The following is a 26,042-nucleotide window of genomic DNA, read 5'->3' as shown; positions in this document are numbered from 1 at the left end:
AGTCCGGGCCATGTCTTACAGCATACAATTATTGCTGCACTGGCTCTGCCGTCCAGCACCCCCCACGGCTGTTCCCATTCATGATCTGTGGATCGCAAAAGCCAGTGCTGTTAACATGCAAAAAACATTACTAAACACTATTATCTAACTTCTACTTGACCTTACTAAGGAAGCCAATTACAAAATACTTCCCTATAGTGGTATACAAAAGTTATAAAATTAAGATTCTATCACCATTTTTAAATATTCCAATTTTCCAACAGTGCAGTTTTCTACATTTTATCACCACTGAGCATTTTGGGGAAAAAAAAATAAATCAGCAAATTAGTTTTAATCTTTGTATCCCTTTATTCCTGTAGGCTTCATACACATAGACACAAATGACCAGGTTTCTATTCCAGTGCATCAAAACATCATAACTAGTCATTCATAATTGGCAGAGTCCATCTTACATCAGCTGTGACTTCAGTCTTAGAATTATAAACTTAGAGTCATAATGTCTCCAAGCTATGGCCTAGCAGAAAGCAAACAACTTCAAACACTAAGAATTCTTTAAACTGCTTATGTCTACAGGTATTACAACAAAGTTAAGGGCTCACTGTTGACAAATGGAGACATACTTCAGTCCCAGCCACTCCAGAAGAATCACAAACTCATGTGCCTGGTCCATCATTAAAAAAGTTAATATTTATCACTGAGTAAAAGTAACTGCAAATTTGACATATGAAAATTTCTGTTCTCCTTATTTCAAAATATTTCCTTTAATTTGGTCAAATCCTGCAACATGCCAGAAACTACAAAATCAAATCTTTACAAGAGAAGCTGGATACACTCTTCCCTTCATGTGATAGAAGAACATTTTCACATCTTTATTAGAGTCCAAACATAAAAATCAAAACACTGAAGCCTGAAAAGCTGCTAACAAACCAAGCAAAAAGAAGCCACAAAACAAACAAAAAAACCCACCCACAAAAACCAACCAATGGATTCAGTGTTCTTCAGCATATCAACTTTTGCAATAACACAGTAGTAGGTTTGCCAACTTAATATTTATTCTTTAAAAATTAGTTGCTTTTTATGAAGCTATACAAAGGTTGTGATGGCAATGGGATATAATGGTATTTTACAACTATATAAAAATGTTCCTTTGCCTAAGAAACAGTATTTACTTTGTGTACATATTTGACTGACAAAGCAAGTTTTCTACTGTTCAGCCCCTAGTTGATAAAAGTACAACTACCTCAAAAGGGATATTACAGGATTTCCAAAAAACAACCTTCAGTGGGCCAAAACACTCACAGTATCAACGGCCTTCTGCATACAACTGTCCTTACAACTTGATAATTGCTTCAGATACAGTTTAGTAATAAGAAAAATCCTTTTAAGGATGAAAAAATAAACCCCATCAAAGTACTGCTTTATAAGATAAGAAATTACTCATCCTTTTGTCTCAAATATATTTAATGCTCACTGTTTTCAAAGATGGCCATTTTTCAAAAGTAACTGCATTATACCCCTTTGAAATTAAATAGTTAAATCCCAGTGCTGGTGACAAGTATACAGCAAGTTAACTCCATTCTTTGTGGAGACTGAAGCTAATTCTCTGGATCAAGAAGATCTAGACGTTCACCCAGTTTCAGCTTTTGTGTAGATTATGCAGCAACTTTGTTGTCTTTCTAGAGGGAACAACAGTAGAAGGTTAATCTTAAATTTGGGGAAAAAAAATTAAAAAAATAAATAAAAAAAAAAATCACAAAATAATCCGGACAACAGCATTAGGCCAAGATGCAACTGTGATGGCTCCTTCTCGTCTTCCGCAATGGAAAAGGAGACCTCCCTGTGCAACCAGGTTAGCATCTGGTCTATGCTCCCTCGCCTGGCATATGCTGAAGCAGCTTGTGACTTGGACTAAACCATGTGGCACAAATCCTTGGTCTTTACACCACCTCCCACTTGTCTGGAAGGCTGTGAAATCCTTTCATGCAGAAATTCAGATCTTTGATCTTCCACCCTTCACTTCAATTCATGCTCAGCTACCAAAAATGTCTTTGAATCACAGGACTAATTGTTGCAAACTAACAAAGGAATAACTGAGGGAGAGTCAGAAATCTTCAGCCATGAAAAAAAGGCTCCCCCTTTTTTGTTTTTGTTAAAAATATTTAAATCTTCAGACATAAATTAACTGCTCATGCAGTAAACTACCAGAGAAATTTCTTCTACCCCAGTCAGAGTTGTAAAAATCTACATTTCCTTGCACCAATATGGTTAATTACATTTGCTATCAATTCTGAACAGGGTGCCAGTATTACTGCTGTTGCTTCACAAGCCAATGTTCCAGTTGAACATATGCACTTGATGCCAAGAAAAATGGCTTGCACTGAAATTGTTAAACAATTTTGGCTTTCCAAGCAACTGAGCTCTGCTGACTGAGATCATATGTATGATCCATGAGCTTTTGTATAGAGAAGAATTTACGTTGTTTCCAATATAAACTGGAAAAATTACTTGCAAGATACTATTCAAGAAATTCTAGTTCAATATAAAATTTAAGAGCAGGAGTTTGTTTGTTTTGTTGTTTTTTTTTTTTGTTTTACTACCAGTTTCCAAGAACAGTGGATTAGGTCATAGTAACATTAAATGTATTTTACCCTATATTCAAAGTCAGCAAACTCCCTGCCTCCACGACCTCCTCTGAATCCACCACGGAATCCTCGAGGGGCAGTGAAGCCACCTCTTCCACCTCCTCGTCCTCTTCCACCTCGGAAGCCAATCCCCCCTCTGCTTCTGTACCCTCCACGGCCACGATTGGGACGTAGTGGTATCCCAAAAGTCTCTGCATTTAGCCTTCTTTCCTCAACCCAGGTGGGTTGCCGTTCTCTGCCACACAAAAGGAACAAGGATCATTTTAAAACACACTTCAGAAGGAGGACTGCCTGGCTTAGAATCACCAGAAAGCCCATGACATAAAAAATGATACATCAATCCCACTGTAAATCTTCATTATTCCCTTCTGCAAGAATCTAGGTATCTGCTGAAATTAATTTCATTCAATGAAAAGGGATGTTACAGTACCACTATTTATATATTAATCATGCTGTAAGTTTCCCATATAGAAGGACACAATCTGTATCCTCTGCATACATCATCATATAATTAAATTTTAAAAATCTGCCTGCAATTTAAAAGAAGAAACAGAAAATAAGAGTTTGAAGTTACAGATGTTATTTTATCTAAATGTCAGCACAACACCCCCCACCCCATAATTCACAACAGGTCAACAATCCACATCATCTTGTCTAATAATAAGGAAGACAACAGCAAAAGATAATCTTTAATTTTCCTGAAATGCTATCTTCCCATTCAAACACCACAACTGGCCAAGACAGTTGTGTGATCTACTTAGAAACCATTACCAAAGCAGAGTCATAACTGATTTAACTAAAGTGGTAATTTAGTAGCAAAATAAAACACAACACCTATTTCAGCAAATCTGTAAAGAAGATTCTAGAGCATGGGCACTAAGTTCCAGAAGCATGGCTCTAAAACAACATGCCCTGGGTTCAGCAGTAGCAGTCATTTTTCTCCTTCTTAGTAGCTGCTGCAGTGCTGTGTTTTGACTTTCAGCCTGAGAACAGCGCTGATAACACCTATGTTTTCAGTTGTTGCTCAGTAATGTTTACTCTGACCAAGGACTTTCTGAGTCTCATGCTTTGACAGGGAGGAGGGGAAGCCAGGAGGAAGCAGAGACAGGACACCTGACTCAAACTTGCCAAAGAGGTATTCCATACCACAGCACGTCATGCCCAGGATGTAAAACTGGGGGCAGTTACCCAGAAGGGCTAGATCACTGCTCAGTCAGGCTGGGTATCGGTCAACGGGTGGCGAGCGGTTGTATTCTCTTCCCTTGTTATAGCCCTTATCATTATTATTATTATTACTGGTGGCAGCAGCAGTGGTTTGTGTTATACCTTAGTTACTGGACTGTTCTTATCTCAACCCGTGGGAGTTACATTCTTTCGATTCTCTTCCCCATCCCTCCAGGAGCGAGGGGTGTGTGTGTGTGTGTGTGTGTGTGTGTGTATGTAGAGAGAGCAAGCTTTGTGGCTAGGCTTAAACCATGACAAATATTTTTCTATTTTTTAAATATTTTTTCCTATATTTTAAAATATTTTCCTATTATTGCACTGCACTTGGCTACAAAGAAATTTTGTGCTTGGTATTCCTATTTCAGTTTTTGCCCACTGCATGTGGAAATAGGTTTTACTCACTTTCGAATCAGAGCCGATTGTAACAAGTAGTGCTGACACTACCTTGCAACATAAACATGCATTAAGTAGACTAACAAGCTTCCCCTTACCTATTAATAGGCCATACCTATTGTCATCACAGGAGATGTTATCAAAGAAGGATTTGGTTTTGTCATAGTAGCAGTTGGGGCCAAGTGGATCTTCCTCATCTGCATTCCCTTCACTCTTTTGGTTATTAACACCTGAGTCACCTTTGTCTTCTCCATTTACAGGCTTCTCTGGTTTCTCAAGTTTATCTTCTGGAAAATTCAAGTAAACAGAAGCTTTCCAGACCATCATACTAAACAAAACAGCACTAATTTATTCACAGACAGACAGAAACTATACTGAACGCTCAAAACTACAAAACCCCCTCCAAAATTTAATGGGAAAGTCATAATTTGACACAAATTAGGATTTTTGCTGCTGCTGTCTGGAGGTTTGATACCCTCTATATTTGATGCGGGTTTAATTAAAACAAACCAAACAAGAACAGTCAAACAAAAACCAAACACAAAAAAAAAAAAAAAAGCAAACAACCAGAAAACACAAAAAAACCCAAACAAAAACCAGCAACAAAACACACACACCTCCCCCAAAACCACCAACAACAAAAAAATACCCTGTGGTAGAATGGATTTGATAGCCATCTATTTTCTATCATCCCAGCTACCTCCTTTCCAGATTTAAAAGCCTCAGTCATTCCTCATAAAAGCCATTAATGTTTTTGCTCATCCCTGTTGCCCTTCTCTTTTGTTTTCTGCCTTTACCATTACCTCATTTGAGACACAGGGCAAGCATTCAAGCTATGCCATAAACTGACTTTATGATATATTTGTTTCCTAATAATGTCTGAAGTTCAGCTTACTGTTTTGACTGGCACTGAAAAGGAAGATGGTGGTTCAGCAGAACTAGCTATTGCAATCTTAAAGTCTCATTCCTAAATGCTTACAAATTTACACCTCATAATGCTATGCATAAAATTCAGATAGCCATCTTAACCTTTCCACAACACGCACACACACAATTACCACTCTGCCTCATAAAATATTTCAATAGCTCTTTATGGTTTGCTTTCCCTTTCCTCTTTATTATTCTGCATAAGAAAAAAATATATAGTACCGACAGCAAACTGTCAACTTTTCAAAATGATCCAGAAAGAAGCAAGCACCAGAGAACAAATCCTAGGGACTCCACTGGTGTTTTTTTTCTATACTGAAATCTGACCATTTATTCCTACCTTTTGTTTACTTTTTTTTAGAAGTCATTTACTGAAACAGGGAATTCCCTATTTTAACCTATAAGAATTTTGTCCAAAAATAGTAACAGCAGTGTAACAAACAGGTGGCTGGTTACAAGAGAATGAAGTAATTAAAACAGAAGCCCACTAGGAAAAATAAAGACAAACATGCTGGTAAGTATGTTTCTCAAACTATTCCTGTTTCTCCTTAGAAAAGGGTAAACGCAAAATAAATGGTAGAAACTTCCTTACATTGAAACTCTTGTGCATCCTCCAGCAAAGTTTTGATCCCAAACTCATGTTTTTGTGACTGCTTTTGGTCTATTAATAATTGAAAACATAAACACAAGTTTTCTTTTATTGCATCTTTTTCAGAACTCAAAAGTAAACACTGCTGGGACTTCGGCTCCAGTAATCTGAATTTTTAACCAACAGACTTGTTAGAACATGATGTATATTTGCTAGTTACAATTCCCTCAAAACCCAAATATTGATGCAAATATTTAATTAAACAGATGATCCCGGTTTACTTTTTTTTTGTTGTTGTTGTTAAGAACTGCATAGAAGACTTAATAGGATATGTCTTTTACAAGTTGTTCTTCAAGATAGGATTAAAACAGCAAGACAGTTTTTCCATGGTCAAATATAAAGCAAAAATTGGTTTACCTTTTAGTTTAAGTTTATTATGAAATTCTCTATCAATTTCCTCCTTGTTGAATTGTGCATTTGCACTTTCGAAGTCAAAGTCCTTCTCAAACTTCATTAGACCATCCCTCCTAATACCAAATCTTCCTCGACCCCCTCTGTGACCTCCACGGCCTCTCCGTGCTGCAAGTCCACCTGGAACTGAAAAGAGGGAAACTGTTTAGTTTTTGTGGATTGGTTTTTCTTTGAGGGTGGTGGGGGTGGTTGTTTTCTTTGGTTTGCTTTTTAAATTCCTGGGGTAACAGGCTGGGACTTCATGCATCCTTTCCTGCACTTCTGTTGTTAAAAGTCCTGCTGAAGCAGCTTGTAATTTGCAAATTCACTTACAGTAATTATGGCAGTAACACACAAAGCATAATGGTACTAAAGTTGGGTACTAAAAGACTTTCTAGAAATCATAAAGCTTTTGAAGAAGAGTTAAAATGTTAGTGGTTTTTCTGTCCAGTATTTTTGTAGAAAAGTTACAGGTTTTATTTCATGCTATTGTGTTTATAAATCCATGAATACTGCTTGGTTTTGCATTTTTATTCAAATTGCTTAATATGGAGCAATCAGAAGAGATTTTTCTCTTTAATGTTGACTTTTTGTGCTTGTAAGATTCTGACTCAATGCAAAGTTACTGTCACCTGCTAGAAACAATTATGTGAAATAATTCTAAATACATGAATTCTTTACTACTGTAATCCGAACTGCAAGTTCTCTAGCTGTTAGAAACAAAGTCCTAACACTTGGCAAACTACACAGTGATGTATGTTAGCAGACTTTTACAAAACTTAATGAAGTCTGGAAACAATGATTTCTATTTCTCAAAACAAGATTTACCAATTTGTCATTTGTTTTCATTTCTGAGTTCACTTTCTGATACTGAAACCTTGTGTGCTTCAGCTAAAGCTGGAAATAAAAATATTATTTGTTTATCCAATTCGGTATTTCTGACCATACTTTTGTATATAGGTATATAGTTCAGATTTAAAAAAAAAAAAAAAAAAAATCAAACCTATAGAAAGTAAAAATACAAGTTTAACTTGCAAGAAAAAAAAATATTTAGAATATATGCTTGACTTCAGAAAGAAAAATATATAATTCAGGTCTCTGCCTGCCAGTCAACCAGTAATGGACAGCAAGAAAATTCCTACACATTACCCTTAAAAAGAGCACTTCATACGCATATGTTAAAAAATAAGCCAAATTATTCAAAGCTACCTCGTCTGTGCTCCTGATTCTCTAATGATTTTTGGCTAACAGACATCAAAGGCCTGGCTGGTACAGGACTCCTCCTCCCAGCTGGCGCTGGAGTAGGCAAGTGGGCTGAAGCTGTTTGTACTGCTTGTTCCATGGTGGGGCTCCTTCTCAAATGATCTATCTGAGGGCTTGAATGACCTGGGACAAAGACAAAACAAAACCAAAACCCAAAGAGTTATTTCTCATCTACAAATTTGAGGACACCAGAACTGCACACAATACTCCAGGTGAGGTCTCACAGGAGCAGAGTAGAGGGGCAGGATCACCTCCTTCAACCTGCTGGTCATGCTCCTTTTGATGCAGCCCAGGATAACGTTGGCTTTCTGGGCTGCAAGCGCACACTGCCAGCCCATGTTCATTTTCTCATCAACCAGCACCCCCAAGTCCTTCTCCACAGGGCTGCCCTGAATCTCTTCTCTGCCCAACCTTAGCTGTGCCTGGGATTGCTCCGACCCAGGTGTAGGACCTTGCACTTGGCATGGTTAAACTTCATGAGGTTGGCATCAGCCCACCTCACAAGCGTGTCAAGGTCCCTCTGGATAGCATTCCTTCCCTCCAGGGTATCAACCAAACCACACAGCTTGGTGTCATCAGCAAACTTGCTGAGGGCGCACTCAATCCCCCTGTCCATGTTAGCGACGAAGATGTTAAACAAGACCGGTCCCAACACCTATCCCTGAGGGACGCCACTCATTACTGGTCTCCAGCCGGACACTGAGCCATTGACCACAACTCTTTGTGTGCGGCCATCCAGCCAGTTCTTTATCCACCGAGTGGTCCATCCATCAAATTGATGTCGCTCCAATTTAGAGACAAGGAAGGTGCTCAACATTTAGTTTCTTTTTTCTTTGCCCCTCAAAAAGCATAAAGAATTTCCTTTCTGTTTCTACTTTCTTTTTCCAGTATTACACAAACTACCCATACATTCTATTACTATTAAGCTGACTTAACTACCATGTCACTTTCTCTACGGACAATCAGGTCTGTTGTTAATATTTATATAAATATACATTAATAAAGAATTTAAAATTGTAGGCTGAAGGACTTCACAATTCAGTCAGCATGAAGTATCTTGACTTTTGTCATGTCAGCAATAAAACCAGATATTGAATTTCCATATGCACTTATTTGGTAACAGTATTCAATGGAACTAAGTCCTACTCTTCAATATAGATGCTTTAAGAAGAAAATCAAATGTGTTGCTAAGTTTCCTATATAGCACACCAAGATGGGAAAACACTTTTAAAGAGGAAGTGCAAAGCCTCTCAGTGCTTTCTGATTTCAATATCAGGTGTTTCATAACAGGCTTTAACTGTTTAGTTAGCATTTCTGGCAACCACCTAAGTCACAGGAACACAATTGGTCAAAAATGATCAAAGAGTTATTAAAAAAGATTTACCTTGAGACATTTGTGGTTTTAGTGATCTTACATCTGTTGTAAATGCAGAACCAACTGCAGTGCTTTGGGACATGCTACTGCTGGCTGAAGAATCTGTTCCAAAAGATGTTAAAGAATCTCCTGCTTTGAAAGAAATAATATAGTTGTAAAACTTGGTTTAGACTTTTTTTCTGGGGTTTTGTTTGCTTTTTCTTTTAATAAGCACTAAATGATTAGCAGTTATTATAGAATATCATATTAGGCAGTTATTATAGAATACACATAAAATCTGCCCTTCCCATACAATTTAAGAATAACGTGATATATGTATTCATAGAAAGTTGGTAAGACTAATATTTTGATACTTTAAAAAAAACAAACAACAAAACCTGCACCACACACACACAAAACACCAAAAAAACCACCAAACAAACAAACAAAAACAACACACAAAAAAAAACACTGCTAACTTTTATGTCACAAGTATTAACATAGCATAATCATGATAGCATCTTGCAGAGTAATAAATAAACAGTATTGGTATATATTTCCATTTAATGTATTTTAAACAGAAATATGACTGTCACATCTTGTTAACTGATATCAAGTTATGGCCAGTTCTACAGCCTTCCTTTCACCTGGCTAACATTTTCAGTACTAGGAGTAATGCTGATGCCACAAGAATTACAGGAATGTAAGTTTCCATGAAAGACACTCTATTTTTGAGCTAAGTTGTGGGACTGATACAGACTGAAGACTTTTGATCTGCCTTTAGGGCAAGACAGATGAAATTGTAACAGTGATTACTGTCTATGCACACACATGAAACTTGACTTATAGTAAAACACCAAATAATAAAAAGCAACATACCAACTCCAACAGCACTGAACTGCTGCCCCACCAGCGGGCTTGGACTAAACTGACTGTAAGCAGGCATTCTCCCAAAAGAACCATAGGATCCCACATTCTGGAATGAAGATGCAGTCGAAGATCCTAATGAAGACTAAAGACAAAACACTTGCAGAAATTCATGTTTACAGAAAAAGTAAGAAATAATTCTGCAGGGCAAGAAATGCAGAAATTAACACTTATTTAAATTTACCCTACCACTGTGGCTAATACGTGTACAAGACCTCAACATTCATAAAGTTGCTTCTTTAAATATCAAGAACATAGCCACTTTAACACAAGTGAAAATAGAACAAAAAAAAAATTTGAATTACACACATTACTCTGTATGAAAACTTGTAACAGACAACAGTTAGCAGAAAGCATTTTCACAAGCATTACACAGTTTAGAAAGTACTTTTACCTTTCCAAGATCACAAACTTGTGAAAACAGTACCATAAAATTCTGCAATTTTTTCCCTAAAACCTCAGATACTAACTCTTTTGTCAGACACGTATAAGCTTTTGTCAGCAAATTTGGAAAATGCCTTATCTTTTTCCTTGAAGTTTCAAATATCACATGAATAACAAAAGACCCAAGCATACTGGAGAAAGTCAGGGTTATTACTGTTATTGGGGTTAGCAGTAATGCTATTTCACAGCTCTTAACCCCCACTGACAGAAGAAGTTGCATCACATTTAGCAAAAGTCCTCGGAGGACTGCAAGGGTACTCTGTAAGGAAGTACCAAGAATTTTATCTTATGGAATAGTTGAACATTAGAAATGTAAGCACTTAAACAGAATTACCAAGTTGCATTTAAACCAAAAACTTCCATCTTGCTCTCGGGTGATTTTTAAGAGACCCCACAAACAATCAATAAGCCAACAAATTTCAGTAATCAAAAATAACTAGCCCTGTCAGTCCATTTACTACAAAATAACAGATTAACCTTGAAGGCTTCAAGTTGCAAGTCGCTTTCTCTTCAAGCAACCAAGTATTCCTTTTTCAGGTAACTGCCCTTTAGTATGAAGCCTTTTTAAAAACACATAGCAAGATGAAACACTTTTTAGAGTCACAATCACCAAAAACAGACAAACAAAAAAAATCACTAATGATTTGGAGAGGTCTCAGCTTTTATTCCATTTGACTTATACCAAGCCTGATCTTTCCACCAAATCTCACACACATGTCCTCCTAAGCCCAGTATCTTTTAGAAAAGGCATCAGGGTCTACCAAAAGTCATTAGCTGTTTTAGAAAAACTGACAGCTTTGGTATCCAGTGCTTTGTGCTATAATTAGATTTCAATCTTAATTTTCATAGTTAAAAGAAATGATTCAAAAGAACAAAGTCTTTCCACAGTTCTTTACATTGAGTCGTGAACTTCACCGCAACAAACATTTTATTTTTTAAACACTCAGCTAGAGAGCACTTAAAGCTACCAAGTTATAACAGCAAAAAACATCTAAAAATATGCTTTTACTTACCTGAACAATAGCAGGGTCCTGTGGCAAAGAACACTGGGGCTTTGGTGGCTCACAGACAGTCAGATCTTTAATGTCACTGCCACGGAATATAATATACTCAAAGACTTCATCACGAGGTGGTATAGGTCTATCAGTTGGTCTATCCTCTGTACCAAAGGAGCGAACTGCAAAATTGGGAAGGCAGAAAAAAAAAATAAAAAAAAATCCTACATTCAACAAAAAAGGCTTCAAATATACTTCAGAGACCAACAGCTTTAAATGAAAAATAAAATTTTGTGCAACCATAAAAAAAACAACAAAAAACCCCACCACAAAAAACAAAAGAAAAAAAAAAAAACAACAAACCAAACGCAAATAGGCAGCATATCCTCTGTTATTATCAACTGCTCAGACATAAACAAGTCATTTCATCTTAGAAATGCCAGTTGAAAAAAATCATGCAGAAAGACACCTATTTCTCACCGAGACATCACTTACACATTGATTATTTTGACTGTTTTGTGGTAAGGGGAAGCAACAAAGCAGATTTTGTGCAAACACTTTCTGGAGATTATAGCAATATGAACACCAACAAAGTCTGGTCCATAATTCCTGTGAATCAAGGACTACATGAGTTTCATAGAATCAATTAGGTTGGAAAAGACCTTTAAGATCATCAAGTCCAACCATTACCCTAGGACTGCCAAGACCACCACTAAACCTTATTACTGAGGGCCTTATCTACACCCTTTCTGAACACCTCCAGGTACAGTGACTCTACTACTTCCCTGGGCAGCCTGTTCCAATGCCTGATCACCCTCTCTGTGAAAAAATTATTCCTAATATCCAATCTAAACCTCCCCTGGCACAGCTTGAGGCCGTTATCTCTTATCCTATCACTAATTACTTGGGACAAGAGATGGACCCTCACCTCACTACAACCTCATTTAAGGTAGTTGTAGAGAACAATAAGGTACACCCTGGGCCTTCTCCAGATTCAACACCACCACTTACCTCAACCTTTCCTCATCAAATTTGTGCTTTAGACCCTTCACCAGCTTTGTTGCCCTTCTCTGGACCCACTCCAGCACCTCAATGTCTCTCTTTTAGTGAGGGGCCCGGAACTGAACACAGGATTCAAGGTGCAGCCTCATCAGTGCAGTACAGGGGGATGATTGCTGATACAGGCTAGGATGCTGCTAACCTTCTTGGCTGCCTGGACACAACCTAGCTCACGCTCAGCTTCATCAATCAGCACCCCCAAGTTCTTTTCCATGATCAGCTTTCTAGCCACTCTTCCCCAAGCCTGTGCTGTTGCATGAGGTTCTTGTGGCCCAAGTTCAAGACCTGGCACTTTGCCTTAGAATCATAGAATAGTTAGGGTTGGAAAGGACCTTAAGATCATCATGTTCAGGCTGAGAGAAAGCAGGACTTCTTGCAGGCCCAAAACTGTGCAGGGGCCTCAAGCGCACATTGTAGCTCATGCAGGAAAGAAGGAGGTCATTAACTCAGGAAGCTGGGAACTAGTAAAAACAACAAAACAAAAAAAAAAAAAAGAAAAAAGAGGAGGAAGAGAACAATTAAAAGCAAGGGGCTTCCTCCTAAATCTGATGTCCCCACCCAGAAATGCTTTGCAGTTCTGCAGGGGGCTAACAAGGAAACACACCTCACCACATGAACAACCAGCTGATGCACCAGTAAAGAGGATCACTACTGGTGCCACCAAGAAAAAGCAGCAGGTCATAATAATAGGGAACTCTACTTTGAAAGGGACAGAGGCACCCATCTGTCACCCTGACCCACTCTCAAGGGACGTGTGTTGCCTATCAGGGGCTCAGATCAGGGATGTTGCTGAGAGGCTGCCTGGTCTAGTGAGTCTCAATGAGTATTACCCACTTCTAGTCACCCACATGGGTGCTAATGATATAAATAGCAGCAGCCCAGAAAACATTCTGAAGGACTACAGAGCCCTGGGAGAGGTGGTTAGGGGCTCTGGAGTTCAGATAGTCTTCTCATCAATTCTCCAGTATAAAAGGGAGGACCTTAAAAAGGCTAGGCGGATGTGGCAGGTTAATAAATGGTTAGAAGACTGGTACCATAGTCAAGGGTTTGGATATTTAGAACATGGGACTCAATTTGAGAGACCAGGTCCACTGGTGGTTGGGAGAGCTAATCTGACAATGAAGGGGAAGGGCTGCCTTGGTAGTATGCTTTAAACTCGACATGCTGGGGGAGGTGAGTATCATTCCATCTTAACACACACAGTCAGTTGCTAGCACCTATAATAAATGCTCAGAGCAATGTAGTATGAAGGGCAAACAAGAGAAATTAGAGATATGTGCACATCTATGGGGATATGGTATCATCAGTATTACAGAAACATGGTGGGACAGCTCCTATGACTGGAGAGTTGGAATGGAAGGTTATAGGCTCTTTAGAAAAGACAGGACCTGCAGGCAGGGAGGGGGAATTGCCCTTTATGTCAGGGATAGGCTGGAGAGCATGGAACTGGGCATGACCTGATGTGGTATGGAATACGTCTTTGGTTAGTTTGGGTCAGGTGTCCTGTCTCTGCTTCGCCTGACTTCCCCTCCTCCCTGGCAGAGCATGAGACTCAAAAAGTCCTTGGTCAGAGTAAACATTACTCAGCAACAACTAAACGCAGCTGTGTTATCAGCCTTGTTCCCAGGCTGAAAGTCAAACGGACAGAACTGGACCAACTACTAAAAAGGAGAAAAACAACTGCTATGGCAGAACCCAAGACAGTATCCACCCCTTATTCCATACCATTCATGCCAGGCTCAGAGTCCACATTTTTCAATATACCATCAATCTTGTCTCACATATATATACACACACAAATGCATCCACACAAACACAAAGAGAGAGATCATTCCTTAGTGCAAGGAACAGTCCCTATAAAGCTGCTGAGCTCATCCGGTCCAAGACGTCAGGCTCCATCTCATGTGATGGTCTTTCAGAGCAGGAGAGACAGTGTGCAGTGTTGGAGTGTTGTCTGCTGATGACATCGTGGAAGTCGTCTGGTTTCCACAAAGTTCATTCTTCGTTGGGATGATGGCCAGAGGGAAGTCAGGGCCAGTCGCTGGTGACCTGAAGACAACTAGTTGAGGGGCTATAAAAGTGCTACATAGCAGACAATAGCATACAATTGAGTTCATTGGCTGTTTCCCCCTTAAATCACCTTGAGGTAGACATTGGACTTCCCCAGCTTCTGGCATTACCCACCAAGTATATCCAGGTCCCTAATGAAGTTAATACCACAAGTGAGTTTGCCTTTCCCTGAAGCAGGAATAACCCAGACTGTCTTCCCGAGCAAATTCCTTATGTGCACCACAGGAATTTTATCCCCTTCTACAATATATAAAAGTTCTGACTGGGCTGGGCCATCCCTGTTGGCAGATCCTCTGGTGTTGACCAACCAGGTGGCCTTCAGTAAATGTGTATCCCAATATTTTAAAGTCCCACCACCCATGGCTCTCAGTGTAGTTTTTAAATAGCCCATTGTACAGTTCAATTTTCCCAGAAGCTGGTGCATGGTAGGGGATGTGATAGATCCAATCAATGCCATGCTCTTTGGCCCAAGTGTCTAGAATGTTGCTCCAGGAATGAGTCCCATTATCTAACTCTATTCTCCCTGGGGTGCCGTGTCGCCACAAAAAAATCTGTTTCCCAAGGCCCAGGACAGTGTTCTGGGCAGTGGAGTGGGGCACAGCATATGTTTCCAGCCATCCGGTAGTTGGTTCTAACATGGTAACCACATGGTACTTGCCTTGGCAGGTTGGTGGGAGTGTGATATAATCAATCTGGAGGCCTCCCCATATTTGTACTTCTGCCATCGTCCTCCATACCAAAGAGGCTTTAACCGCTTGGCTTGCTTAATTGTAGCAATTGCAGTTTATAATGTGGTGGGGCCTCTTCAGCATGCATCACCTCCTCCTCTGGTGACATTCCAAAATCTTTGCCCTCTGGGCAGTCCATGATGACTTCCAGAACTCCTGGATGAGTGAGATTTCTTATTTGAGCTTTTTGTGTAATTAGTGCAGCCCATTACTCCATGTAGCATCGGTTGCATTATGTGTAGAAGAGACCCTGCCTTTGAACATCCAAGCCCAGCATGGGCAACCTGCCAGAGGCTCCAGGAAGGACCATTCTCCCCAGATGCAGTGTAGAGTATATTTTTCACATCTGGCCCAGGGGCTACTGCATGCACTATCTCTCATTTAATTTGTTCAAAGGCTTGTTGCTGCTCAGGGCCCCATTTGAAATCATTCTTCTTCCAGGTCACATGATAGAAAGGGCTTACAGTCAAACTGTAATTCAGGATGTGCATTCTCCAGAACCCCACAACACCCAAGAAAGCTTGTGTTTCTTATTAGTTGGTGGAAACATTGCTGTTATCTTGTTGATCACACCTGTGGGGATCTAGCAACATGCATCTTGCCATTTTATTCCCAAAAATTGAATGGTCCTTGTACAGAAACCTTTCTTTCACAACTGCCAAGAGCCACCACCAAAGACTGAATGATTGTTTCTCTTTTGCAATTTCGTTTATTTCCTCCTTCCCTAGCAAGTGATCCCAGCTGCTTGGCTTCCCATCCTTCTAGTTCATGACCATAGGCCTCATTACCCCAGTATCAAAGCAACCAGGTTATGATGTGCTCCCATGGTCGACAGGGAAAACCTACTTGCATAATCTGCAGCTCAGTTGAGGTCTGGGATTGAGAACTCGCCTCTTCTTCCTCTGATTAATGTAACAATAACTCCTGACCAAATGCTGTTCCTGGTAATAATTGTTTCTTTATATTGCTTCTTCATCCTTTTGTCTTTTACTTGCTTTTCCCTTTACATACAGGGGCAACCAATATTTGCACAAACCGATCCTGTGGTTTAGCTGAAGTGATTACCACTGCGGCTGGAGTGCCTGCAGTACCTGTTGTTGCGGTTAGGGTAGTTGCTGTACTTGTCACTGGTGTTGGTGTAGCTGCTGTGCTTGGAGCTGGAACAGCAGCATTGACTGTTGCGTTTCTGGTTTGAGTAGTGGCAGTACTTGTCACTGGGGTTGGTGTAGCTGCTGTACTTGGCAGAGGGGTTGGCGGAGCTGCTGTATTTGGCACTGCAGGTGGTACAGCTGCTGTATTTGGAGTTAGAGTAGCTACTTTGCCTGTTGCTTTGCCATCAGATCCCAAGACATTTTTTTCCCTTTGAAGGTGATGGATAGTGTAGAACAAGACTCTGTAAGTATAGACCAAGGCCCAGCACACTGCCATGACTTCTCCCTCTCCAGTATGACCGGGATGACAAAAAAATGCATTTACATGCTTTACTAAAATTTCCAGATTTTGCACTTGTTCGGTGGTGAAGTTCCAAAACACTGGAGGGGCTCACTGGCCTAGGTACTTACCCATACTAGCTCACACAACCTGCCACTCATGATTGTCCAGCCTCAGGGAAAATCTCTTGGTCCTCCTATATCATCATTTAACCCTAGACAAGACCCAAAGGAGACCCTGCTTAACTTTGGAGGTCAGACTGGGAACACAAGCCAGATCAGTTTCATAATCAATGAGTCTATTGAATTATAAGTCATTACCATAAAGTACAGTGAAACAAGAACATTAGCCCAGGCCCCCCAGCTGATAAACACTAAAACAGCAAATACTGGCTGTTAGTAAGGTACAACATGCTGAAACTCCAAGGTAAAGAGCAACAACTTTGAGAGCCAATAAATCAGCACTGTGATGAGTGACTCTCTCCTTCAGCAGGACTCCATACAGCTGTCTTCCATCTCCAACGCTTTCCCACAATATGGCAGGACCCATCAGTAAACAAGGCATACTGCTTTTCACTTTCTGACAGTTTATTATATGGTAAGGCCTCTTTAGCCCGCATTAACTCCTCCTCTGGTGACGTTCCAAAATCTTTGCCCTCTGGCCAGTCCATGATGACTACTAGAATTCCTGGACGACTGGGATTTCCTATTTGAGCTCATTGTGTAATTAGTGCAGCCCACTTTCTCCATGTAGCATCGGTTGCATGATGTGTAGAGGAAACCCTGCCTTTGAGCATCCAGCCCAGCATGGGCAACCGGCCTACCAGGAGGAGCTGTGCTTCAGCACCAATCACTTCAGAAGCAGCTTGAACCCCCTCATAGGCTGCCAGTATCTCTTTCTCAGTTGGGGTATAGCTGGCATCAGATCCTTTGTATCCTTGACTCCAAAAGCCAAGGGGTCAATCTCAATTTAAAAGCGGTTTAAACTCGCTACTAGCATTTAGTCAGCTGATCGGAGCTAGCCTAGCTAGAGCCACAGCCGGCACGCTTCAGCGACCGCGAGGATCAACGGGGATTAAGAAAATCAGAGGGAATAGCGCAGAGACATCGCAATTCCCGACATCTCCCGATCCCCAAAGCCCCAGCAGGCCTTGCGAGAGAGCGGCTGACGTGGCGAGGGGCGTTCCCACAGTGACGGTGACCACTCCCCTGCCGCTTGCCTTGAAAGAGCCTTTGAGAGGGAAGGGACCGGTCGCTGCCTACCAGGCGCAGGGAGGAACAAGCAGGTCGTGTTGCTGACCCTGTTGATGGTGTCCGACTGCGGACCAATATGGTCGCCTCCAGAAAGAGAGTTTGCAGTAAGAAGACTGCAGCAACACAGACAGAGACCCCGTCCCAAACCGTGGCTGTTCAGGTCTCTGGATGCAGGGAGTGCCAGAGCCTGCTGCTGCCGGGGGAGGGAGGACAGCATTCCACCTGTGTGAGGTGTGAGCAGGTAGAAGATCTACTTAGCCTGGTGGCAAGACTTAAGGAGGAGGTTGAGACGCTGAGAACCATCAGGGAATATGAAAGGGAGATCTATTGGTGGAGTAACTCCCTGGCTTGCCAGTCGGAATGGTTCCAGGGAGATACCCCCTAAAAGGCAAAGGACCCCCTGCCCTCTCAGACAGAGGGGGATGGCCCGAGACAGCCCCTGCCCTGTAGCTGTTGCGCAGAGGTAGGGGACCAAAAAGATGACGAGGGTTGGAAGCAAGTTCCAGTTGGGCCTCGTGGGACCCCCCCCCCCCCCTTCCTGCCCTGCTTCCCCAGGTGTCCCTCTGTAATAGGTTCGAGGCCCTGGATCTTGAAGGAGAGGTAGGTGAGAATGTGGGGCCAGGCGAGCCTACAAGGCCACATAGGAAAAGGGAGTCGACTTTGCACCTCAAGACTGCCTCTGATAAGAAAGAAAGAAGGGTCACTGTAGTAGGCTATTCCCTTCTGAGAGGGACAGAGGGCCTGATATGCAGAGTTGACCCTCATCATAGGGAAGTGTATAGTCTGCCTGGAGCCCAGATCAGGGATATCACCAGGGAGCTCCCCAACCTGGTGCACCCAACAGAATACTACCTGCTGCTGGTCTTCCAGACAGGTGGGGGGGAAGCTGCTTCCCACAGTCTGAGGGGGATGAAGAAAGACTACAGGGCTTTGGGGCGGATGGTTGAAAGAGTCTGGGGCTCAAGGGATCTTCTCCTCACTCCTTCCATCTTCCACTGATGATGTGGGATGGAATGGGAAAATTCAGTCCATAAACGATTGGCTTTGAGACTGGTGCTGCAGGCATGGATTTGGATTCTTTGATAACAGCTGGTTTTATAGGGCACCAGTCTGGACAATGGCATGTGGGAAACGTTTATCTCACAGAGGCAAAAGGATGCTGGGGCACAAATTAGCAGGGCTCATTTGGAGAGCTTTAAACTAGATTCGAAGGGGGATGGGGTTGTAGCTGGGCTTGCCCCAGTGGGGCAGCACTCCAGAATTGATGAAGACTGGGAGGCCTCCTATAATCCTAGGGTGAAATCGGTGTGCTCAGCTCCCTCCCTGAAATGCTTTTTCTGAGCTCAAGATCAGAGCAACCCGACACGTAGGAAATCAAGGAAGAGGGCCAGGAGACCTGCGTGGCTAAATAGGGAATTGCTGGGTATGCTCAAGTGGAAGAGGAGAGTTTACAGGTCATGGAAGGAGGGGCTGGCCACTTGGGAGGAATATAAGGCTGCTGCTAGAGGATGTAGGAAGGCAGCTAGGATGACTAAGGCCTCCTTAGAATTAAACCTGGCGAGAAGGGTCAAGGACAGCAGAAAGAGCTTTTTCAAATACATGGCAGATAAAACTAACACCAGAGGCAATGTAGGCCCACTGATGAACGGGATGGGTGCCCTGGTGACAGAAGATACAGAGATGGCAGTTACTGTATGCCTTTTTTTTTTCTCTGCCTACCCTCTGCAGGCAGTCCTGAAGAGCCCTGTACCCCTGAGACCTTAGATGAAGTCAGGTCAACGGAGCGGTTTGCCTTAGTCAATGAGGAATGGGTTAGAGATCAGTTGAGCAATCTGGACATCCATAAATCCATGGGTCCAGATGGGATGCACCCGCGGGTGCTGAGGGAACTGGCGGAAGTCATTGCTAGACCACTCTCCATCATATTTACCAAGTCTTGGGAAATGGGAGAGGTGCCTGAGGACTGGAGGAAAGCAAATGTCACTCCAGTCTTCAAAAAGGGCAAGAAGAAGGAGGACCCAGGTAACTATAGACTGGTCAGCCTCACCTCCATCCCTGGGAAAGTGATGGAACACCTTATCCTTGCTGCCATCTTAAGGCATATCAAGTCTAAGAGGGTTATGAGGGGCAGTCAACATGGCTTCACCAAGGGGAAATCATGCTTGACTAATCTCTTAGCCTTTTATGAGGAAATAACACAGTGGATGGATGATGGCAGAGTGCTGGATGTGGTCTACCTTGACTTCAGCAAAGCATGACACAGTCTCCCACAGCATCCTCACAGATAAATTGAGGAAGTGTGGTCTGGATGATCAGGTAGTGAGGTGGACTGTGAACTGGCTGAAGGAGAGAAGCCAAAGAGTTGTAGTCTATGGGGTGGAGTCTAGTTGGAGGCCTGTAACTAGTGGAGTGCCTCAAGGGTCAGTACTGGGACCAGTATTATTTAATATGTTCATCAATGATTTAGATGAGAAAACTGATTGTACTATCAGCAAGTTTGCTGATGACACTAAGCTGGGAGGAGTGGCTGACATGCCAGAAGGCTGTGCTGCCATCCAGCGAGACCTGGACAGGCTGGAGAGTTGGGCAGGGAATAACTTGATGAAATATAACAAGGGAAAGTGTAGAGTCTTGCATCTGGGCAGGAACAACCCCAGGTTCCAGTATAGGTTGGGGAACGACCTGTTAGAGAGCAGTGTAGGGGAGAGGGACCTGGGGGTCCTAGTGGATGACAGGATGACCATGAGCCAACACTGTGCCCTTGTGGCCAAGAAGCCAATGGCATCCTGGGGTGTATTAGAAGGGGGGTGGTTAGTAGGTCGAGAGAGGTCCTCCTTCCCCTCTACTCTGCCCTGGTGAGACTGCATCTGGAATATTGTGTCCAGTTCTGGGCCCTTCAGTTCAAGAAGGACAGGGACCTGCTGGAGAGAGTCCAGCGCAGGGCAACGAAGATGATTAAGGGAGTGGAGCATCTCCCTTATGAGGAAAGACTGAGGGAGCTGGGTCTCTATAGTTTGGAGGAGACTGAGGGGTGACCTTATTAGTGTCTATAAATATATAAAGGGGGAGTGTCACGAGGATGGAGCCTGGCTCTACTCAGTGGCAAACAATGATAGGACAAGGGGTAATGGGTACAAACCGCAACACAAGAGGTTCCACTTAAACTTGAGAAGAAACTTCTTCTCAGTGAGGGTGACAGAACACTGGAACAGGCTGCCCAGGGAGGTTGTGGAGTCTCCTTCTCTGGAGACATTCCTGTGTAACATTATCTAGGTGTTCCTGCTCCAGCAGGGGGATTGGACTAGATGATCTTTTGAGGTCCCTTCCAATCTCTAGCATACTGTGATAATGTGATATATAGTGTAACAGTGAAGAGAGGAAATTAAAATAAGCATGTGAAAGATATAGTCTTGTAACACTTACCAGAACTATGATAAACACATTTAATCTTACCTTGTCAATTTAAGTGTGGTGGGTTTTTGTTGGTTGGTTTGTTGTTTTTTGTTTTGTTTTTTTTTTTGTTTGTTTTTGTTTTTTTTTTTCCTGTGTGTGCATTTTCTTTGTGCGCTTTGAGGGTGGGGTTGGTTTGTTTGGGGGATTGGTTGGTTGGTTTTAAATGAGCTAAACTGGCTTAGGGACTTACAAACAAAACACATGTTAAAAGCCAACTCATTAACTTACTTTTTTGTCAGTTTAGATACACACAATTAAGTGCCTACCTAGACAGAAACTAACACCTATGAGCCTAACAGGATTCACATACGTGACATTATGCCTAAGTAGAATCATAGAATCAGCTAGGTTGGAAAAGACCTTTAAGATCATCAAGTCCAGCCCCAGGACAGCCAAGACCACCACTAAACCATATTATCTAGGGCCTCATCTACACAGTTTGTGAACACTTCCAGGTACAGTGACACCACCACTGCCCTGGGCAGCCTGTTCCAATACCTGATCACTTTCTGTGAAGAAATTTTTCCTAATATCCAATCTAAACCTGTTAACCATCCCTTCTTCCCAAGGTGATAAATTTAATCCTTCCCCTTCCTGCTCCCACCCCTGAACTATAAGAAACACTTCAAGTCTCTACAAGAATTTAGCTTTCTTTGCCTACATTTCCAAGCCCTTTAGCCAATTAATTTTGCATAAAAGTCTAAAAGAAAGGGAAGTTTTCTCTCATGTGTCCTTTAAACTATGGAAAACACTATCATGGATGGTTAAAAATGCCAGAAATTTAACTACTAAAGTTACTGAAAGTGATTTCGTTAATATCTATTATTAACGACAATGGTTCCAAATGTAAGTCTCAATGGTGGTAAGTGAAAACTGATGCATTATACCAAAGAGACAGGAAATAATTTTGTTTCTTATACCCACATGCCTACAGATTCCCTGCTGGTGTCAGAGAACAAAGCCTTTTCTGACCCAATACACCAATAAAATATAAAAACCTCAAATACTTGTGTAACTTGCTTAACATTTGTAATCTGATAGAGATAGGAGTTCTCCCTGTTATTTAAGTAACACACTTTAACACTTTGTGAAAGACTGTGCTGCTTTCCCTTATCAGACTCCAGCTTAGGACAAAAATGCTGTTATTTAAACAGTTGCTGTCTTCCTCTAATTTGCAAGAGAGGCCATAACTTCTGCTAGTAAAAGGATCACAGCTTCATAAATAAAATGCTGATTAGAGAACTATAGGAGATTGCCCCTCAGTAGGCAAAGACTACAATCAGTACCCTGTTAGCAACCAAAAAAATATTTTTGTCTAAAACCCCTGAAGATTTAAGCTAAATGAAGCAATTCCATATGTACAACTTTGAGATTAAACTCAGACTTCAGTTTAGCCCACACAAGTCCTATTGTTAGGCAAATCTGTAGTTATTCAAGAACAGATTCTACCTCTACTTTTGAACTTTACGTCAAAAAATTTAAGTTAGGAAATAAATAATGATAAAACACCCTGCACTCAAGCCAGCTACCTAGCAGAGCAAATGAAAAAGCCGAGTCATCTTTTGGGGCTTTTTCTTGTCTCTTTCTGGCAGTTTGACATTTGTGGTAAAAATCCATGGTAAACAGTTCTGGTATGACTTCTGGACTCACCACAGGAAGAGATAACTTATCTCATCAATATATTCACAGCTACAGACAGTTCAAAAGGAAGATCTGTTTTTTTCACATAAGGACCTGACCATAATGAACCACACTTGCCATCTTACATATAAGCTATCATACTACACTCATGTGATCTAAACCTTCATTTATTCAGAACCTTCAATACCCTAGTGTTGAGCATTTTGTTCATGAGCACAGTGAACTGTTTTACAGTCTGATCTGGTCGTTATCAGCTTCCAGATTAATCTCAATATTTTTGGTTCCAGGTGACCCAGAAATACTGGTTCATTCTCTTCTGGATCATGACACTATATTACAAAACTTTCTTCAGCTAACTCAGCCAAGTTTTATTAAAGCAGATTTAATGGTTAAGACTTACATTTCTGATGAGAGCTATAGGAAGAGAGATGATCAGATTTGGAACTGCAGTTTGATCTATCTTACATATGTACACTTCAGTAGATATGCCATAATATGACTTAACCACTCTTGAGAAGTCATGCAAAATCAGCTTGGTCAGCAGAAAAACTGTCCAATTTAAGGCAAGGCTATTGCAAGTTCCTTGAGGATGAGATTCTTCTAAGTGCTTTTGTAAAAAGCTTCACAATCACAGGATTCAACTGGAATTTCTAACAGTGCTCTGTTTTTTTTCTCATATAAATACTAGCTGTGGTTTTTAAACAGATAATACCAGCAAGATAATTTAACCAAAAGGCAACTTTAGAAGTAAGAAACATATCACAAAAGCTAAATGTCCCACAAATTAACTATGCAAGCCTAGGACCAAGCCAACTATAAGGTGTTTCAGAGCATTTTGAATGTAAGAATTTACAGACCAAAGCAATTGATTTCTTAAATAATACTTGTTGGTAGGGAGAAGGGGAAAAAGAGAGCCTTACGGTGACAAGGCACACAAACAAGAACTACCACAAAGGCCAAAGCAAGATGAAAGCTAACAAACTGCCTGACAGTATCAACTCCACAGCCCAACTATTATAAACACCTATTATGTAAAATACATTATCATTATGGTGAACTGCTAAATTTATCATACCAAACAGGAACTGAGGTTCAGAATACTCTCAGTCCCAAATATTTAGTATACACAATGAGCAATTTTCCCCTTTTCCTAATGGCTAGATAAACTCTCTGCTTACATATATGCATTTAGATTACTTAGAGAGACTTTACAGAGTCAAGTGTAAAGTAAAATACCATTGAGTTATGCAAAATCTATTATTAAAGTTATTAAAAGTTCTGACTTAATTTTTTACTTCAATATTACACAATCACTGCCATGGCTAATACACTTGCACTGAGTGCACATTATCATGCACAAGAAACAGCAAAGTTCTTCAATGCCCTGTTTCAAAGATCCTCTTCTCTTTTCTTACTTGCCAGTCTGAATCTCTTTTCTGTAGACATATCTTCCTAACTTTCTTATACATACTGTCCTGGGTCCAACTGTAGCAGTTATTTTCCTCCTTCCTAGTAACTGGTGCAGTGCTGAGTTTTTTACTTCAGTCTGGTAACAGTGCTGATAGCACACCGATGTTTTTAGTTGTTGCCAAGTAATGTTTACTCCGATCAAGGACTTTTTCAATCTCATGCTCTGCCAGGAAGGAAGGGAAGCTGAGAGGAAGCAGACAGGACAACTGACCCAAACTAGCCAAAGGGGTATTCCATACCACAGCACGTCATGCCCAGTACATAAACTAGGGGGAGCCACCCAGAAGGCCCAGATCGCTGCTCGGGTAGGGCTGAGTATCGGTTGGCAGGTGGTGAGCAATTTTATTGGGCATCACTTGTGTTTGTTTCTTTTCCTTTTCCCCTTTTACTTTTATATTCTCTCCCCTTGTTGTTTCCCTTATTATTATTATTGGTGGTAGTAGCAGTACTTTTGTATTACACCTTAGTTACTGAGCTGTTCTTACCTCAACCTATGGGAGTTAGATTATTTCTCCTCCCCATCCCTCCAGGAGTGGGGGGAGGAAGAGGGGGGGAGTGAGCGAGCAGCTTACACACACATATTCTCTGGACAATACATTCTCATGCCAGCATCTGTACCCAACTTCGATTTATACAATGCCATACAGCTACCTCCGAAATTAAGAGCTCACAATCAGCCTTCTTTGTTGATACCCTAGCACTTACAGGAACCCCTTTAGACCCCAGTTATCTCCTAGCCCAGGATGCATGAGTTCAGTCATATGCGGCCCCGTATCCTGCAGGTCTAAAACTCTTACGATACAAATGACTCCTATTTCCAGCTTCCCCCTACTCCCGCTCACACACTAACTCTGGACCACTTCCACCGCGAAGGGCATCATTCTTACTCTACGCAAACATCCTATGAGCAGCCCCTAACTAGGTAATGCTCTTGGCTCCCTTTCGCGACTGTACCACGGCGGCCACTCTAAGCCTTTTATACCACACACGCACCCCACCCCCAAAACCAGGGGAGCAGCCCGCGCCGCAGGAGTATGGGCCTCCGCAGCACTGTCTCGCCACCACTCCTAACCCTTCACTCACTTCCACCTCTGCCGGGAAGCGTGGCAGGTCGCCTCAACCCCACGGCAGACACTCCTTCGGGGAAAGATGGCGGGAAGACGCGCCTCCGGCTGAAAGTACGTGGGCTCTTACCAAAGATCTGCCAAGACTCGCAGCTATTGGTAGGCCCTCGCAACCTACAGGACCCCCATGAGCACAACACCACGGACTACTTCACCGCAATTTCAAGTTCTTGCTCGATCTCCGACGGGCCCCCAGCGGTCCCACTTCCCTCCCTGAGACATTGCTGGTCCGCCAGGTCCTTACCCTTAGCCAACGCCACAGTGGAGTTTTCGGTGTCGATAGTGTACAAGATCCCTTCGTAGCGGATCTCAGCCTTAGAAATAAGGCTTATTTTGCTCCCGATGTAGGGCGCCCCCCCGCTCATGGTACTGGCTTCTCGGTTAGGAACAGGATCTCTTCCTTTTGAAACCCAGCACAAACAACTAAGCAAGCCCGCCTCAGAATCGTAGTAGGCGTTCTACTCCTCCCGCTTAGAATCCAACCTTCCTTCCGCCGAACTCCCAGCGACGACTTTCTCTGCGCAGACTCCTTCAACATACCTCGCAACGAAAGTACCCTAAAATCCCAACATGGCAACCACTCTCATGTTCTTTCAAAGCCACCC

At 41.9% G+C, this 26,042-nt stretch overlaps 2 protein-coding genes across 6 annotated transcripts in view; one reads left to right on the top strand and one right to left on the bottom strand.

Annotated features, from left to right (window-relative positions):
- LOC133279421 (granule associated Rac and RHOG effector protein 1-like) overlaps positions 1–26,042 on the top strand; it is a 340,966-nt gene that overhangs the window by 94,226 nt on the left and 220,698 nt on the right. Inside the window, exon 14 of one of the 5 annotated variants that reach the window (XM_061473123.1) lies at positions 24,484–24,594. The exons of the other annotated variants lie outside the window; for them this stretch is intronic. Within the exon in view, the coding sequence (XP_061329107.1) occupies positions 24,484–24,523 (40 nt within the window). The 3' untranslated portion in view covers positions 24,524–24,594. Of the gene's footprint in view, positions 1–24,483; positions 24,595–26,042 lie in introns of those variants that run through there. 5 annotated transcript variants of the gene reach the window in all.
- LOC133279424 (protein LSM14 homolog A-like) lies at positions 327–26,042 on the bottom strand. The gene is made up of 9 exons (XM_061473131.1): positions 25,682–26,042; positions 11,227–11,390; positions 9,722–9,854; positions 8,873–8,995; positions 7,435–7,611; positions 6,193–6,372; positions 4,375–4,546; positions 2,649–2,877; positions 327–1,676 (listed from the first exon to the last, which is right to left on the bottom strand). Exons 1-9 carry the CDS (start codon positions 25,800–25,802, stop codon positions 1,653–1,655), a joined length of 1,323 nt encoding a protein of 440 aa, XP_061329115.1. The 5' UTR covers positions 25,803–26,042; the 3' UTR covers positions 327–1,652.

This window comes from Pezoporus flaviventris, unplaced genomic scaffold (genome assembly GCF_033815535.1).
Source record: "Pezoporus flaviventris isolate CSIRO_AGI_PZ_B2104156 unplaced genomic scaffold, CSIRO_AGI_Pfla_v1 ptg000077l, whole genome shotgun sequence".
Taxonomy (NCBI): Eukaryota; Metazoa; Chordata; class Aves; order Psittaciformes; family Psittacidae; genus Pezoporus; species Pezoporus flaviventris.
The sequence above is the reverse complement of the archived record's forward strand: the minus strand, read 5'-3'. Positions and strand labels throughout refer to the sequence as shown.